The sequence below is a fragment of the Buceros rhinoceros genome, unplaced genomic scaffold (assembly GCF_000710305.1).
Source record: "Buceros rhinoceros silvestris isolate BGI_N320 unplaced genomic scaffold, ASM71030v1 scaffold18365, whole genome shotgun sequence".
Classification (NCBI taxonomy): domain Eukaryota; kingdom Metazoa; phylum Chordata; class Aves; order Bucerotiformes; family Bucerotidae; genus Buceros; species Buceros rhinoceros.
In genome coordinates this window covers 687-3,458 of record NW_010411336.1, presented here as the reverse complement: position 1 = coordinate 3,458, position 2,772 = coordinate 687, and the positions used below count along the sequence as shown (strand labels likewise).

The 2,772-nt window shown below is 55.5% G+C and overlaps 1 protein-coding gene across 1 annotated transcript in view; it reads left to right on the top strand.

Annotated features, from left to right (window-relative positions):
* The window catches only part of SIRT5 (sirtuin 5), a gene marked incomplete at both ends in the record, with an annotated part of 4,528 nt that extends 1,879 nt beyond the window's left edge, over nucleotides 1-2,649 (top strand). The window contains 4 exons of the mRNA XM_010135989.1: nucleotides 54-279; nucleotides 942-1,029; nucleotides 1,574-1,627; nucleotides 2,500-2,649. Of these exons, the coding sequence (XP_010134291.1) occupies nucleotides 54-279; nucleotides 942-1,029; nucleotides 1,574-1,627; nucleotides 2,500-2,649 (518 nt within the window). The remainder of the gene's footprint in view (nucleotides 1-53; nucleotides 280-941; nucleotides 1,030-1,573; nucleotides 1,628-2,499) is intronic.
* Nucleotides 2,650-2,772: the final 123 nt, after the last annotated feature.

Genomic DNA, 2,772 nt, shown 5'->3' with positions numbered 1-2,772 from the left:
ACTTTCTTGCCCTTTTGTTGGTAGAATGAACTACGGTGTCTTGTCTCTTCCAGGACCTGGCTACTCCAGGGGCTTTTGCGCGAAACCCTTCTCGCGTGTGGGAGTTCTACCATTACCGCCGGGAAGTGATGCTGAGTAAACACCCCAACCCTGCGCACGTTGCCATCGCCGAGTGCGAAAAGCGTCTGCGCAAGCAAGGGCGGAGCGTGGTGGTGATTACTCAGAACATTGATGAGCTCCACAGGAAGGCAGGCACAAAGCACCTCCTGGAGATTCACGGTAAGAAACGGCTGACCTGTCCGCTGCAGGTGGGGGCAGAGAGCAGGATGAGGACTGGGGGAAAAGAAACTGGTCTTTGAACACAGAGGGGTCAACAGGGCTTTGGGATCTGAGGAAATACACGGGTGGGGAGAGACTGAGGGTGGGGAAGACCTTCTCCACCCTTCGAGGTGCCCCCACTCCTCCTATCTCCACATCACAGGCCGTGCTACCAAGAGAAGGTCTCCTGGGCCAACGTCTCATCCCGGTCCTCTGGCACTATGATGCTTTTTAACCTAAATATCACGAAAGGTTTAAACGGGATTTCTCACTGCCACGTCGTGATCCGGACACCAGTGTCGAGAGGGTGATACGCCACAGCTCAGAGGGACTGTTGCTGTTGTTCAGCGCGGCCTCTCGGCTGAGAGGGCCGAGTCTGTCTTCGCTGGGCATGGCCCCCTGCCTTCCTATGACACTGGTCACCTCGGGGTGCTGAACAACACCGTGCGTACGCGCTGGGTAAACACCGTCTCCTTGTAACGCTGCCAGCTTTCACCCCTTGGCCGTTACGTTTAGTTGCCCACAAGGTGTAGTCTTCAGAGACCTTCTGGGTGAACTCAACCTCTTGCTGGTACAGCGGTGCCTCAGATCAGTCACTGATGTTTTCTCTTTGTGCGTTCCAGGCAGTTTATTTAAAACGCGCTGCACCAGCTGCGGAAACGTTGCTGCGAATTACAAGAGTCCCATATGCCCCGCGCTGGCCGGGAAAGGGTAAGACATCGGCCTTGGTAACTCGCTGTTAACGTTGTATTTCGTCTGCTGTTCAGTAGACAAGGAGCCGTTTTCAGGAGTGTGCAGGAGTTCCAGCCAACCACCCCGTTTCCATTTAGAGCTATTAACCCTTAAATTTTACACCTGTGCTTTGAAACGTGAGGATATTTTGGGAGCATCTTCAGTGAGAGCCCGTGATGCCCCAAGTCCTGCGAAAGAGTTCACAACGCTGGATATGTGTTAATTGGAACAAGTTCAGGTGGTCTGAAACGCTCACGCTGGACATCAGCTAATCACCCCCTCTGAGAATGCGTGTCTGCTCCCACCCTCTGTCATTAAACCGGGTGCCTGTTCCTTGAATCGGAACAGTCAGCACGTGGTACGTGGGTTGTCCTCTCCTGCCCGCCCTGTGTGCGGCAATTTAGGGTTGCAGTAGGTGCTCAAGGTGCCTGAAGTTGCAAAGGCTCCTTGACTGTCAATCAGTAAGTTTTTATGAATATAGAAAGCGCACGATTGAACACGCGTTTCGATTTCTTAACTGCAGGGCTCCAGATCCCGACGCAGAAGACGCCGTGATTCCGGTTGAGGACCTTCCCCAGTACGTAGGGACCGCTGTGGTTTTTTGCTATTACCTCTTCACACTTCGTGCATCTTGAAGGCTGATATTCCTGTTCACGTAGTTTTGGAAGGACACGGAGACATTTTACAGGAGAAAAAGGCGTGGGACTGTGCCACAGAGAACTGAGGCTTGAGTTAGGGGGGACAGCAGGCACCAGGAGCGCGTACCACAGGTTCACCATGACACTAGAGGGATCACGTGTTTGCGACCTTGAGCGTCACACTGGAACACGCGTTTGTAGTGAATTCGTGGGGTTTGTAAATTCTTGGGGCTTGTAGCAGGAGAACTGCAGGAGGAAATGAAGTGCCACACGGTGATGGTTTGGCTGCTCTGCGGGTGCTGCCTGCTCCGGGGGGGTCTGGACCGCTGTGCAGCCACCACATAGTCCCCTGCAGGCACTGCACGTGCCGCGGTGCTTTTGTGGAGTGGCTGAGCCCGCCGTGGTTTTCACCTGGTTCCTAAGGATGAGGCTAACACAGTGCTGCTGTCTCGGGCCGCTTTCTCCTTGAAGCCCCGTTGGCCGGTTGGTTAGAGGTGCTGGAGGCCAGTGTCCGTGGCATGTACCGCGTTTTGAGTTCCACGCACTTCAGGAGCTGAGTAAGAGGACACGATGAAGTATGAGTTCATCAGGTGTTCAGCCGCCTGCTCTGTGTGACCAGGCAGTGCGTGTGTGCTTCCGACACACGTGTGGCGTGGCATCAGCCGCCTGCTGCCCACCACCCAGCACGTGGCAGAGGAGGCTCTGGGGAGCGCTGAGGAAGAGTGAGGGTGGGTGAGACTGCTTCGCCGCTCTGCAGCTCGAGAGAGCCCCACCAGCAGCGCGACGGGGTCCCTTTGTGGTTCCTACACAGGTGTGAGGAGGATGGCTGCCACGGGCTCCTCCGTCCCCACGTCGTGTGGTTTGGGGAAACCCTGGACCCTGACATTCTCACCGAGGTGGAGAAGGAGCTTGATCTTTGCGATCTCTGCTTGGTGGTGAGTGAGGTTTTGTGGCCTAGCAGGTACCGGGCAGCGGGGACACGCTGGAGAGGTTGCACCTCCTGGGTAAAGGAGATGGAGCTGCACTTCCCCGCAGGAACTAAATGCCCCTGAGGGACTCCTCTGGTGTCATGAGTAACACATCA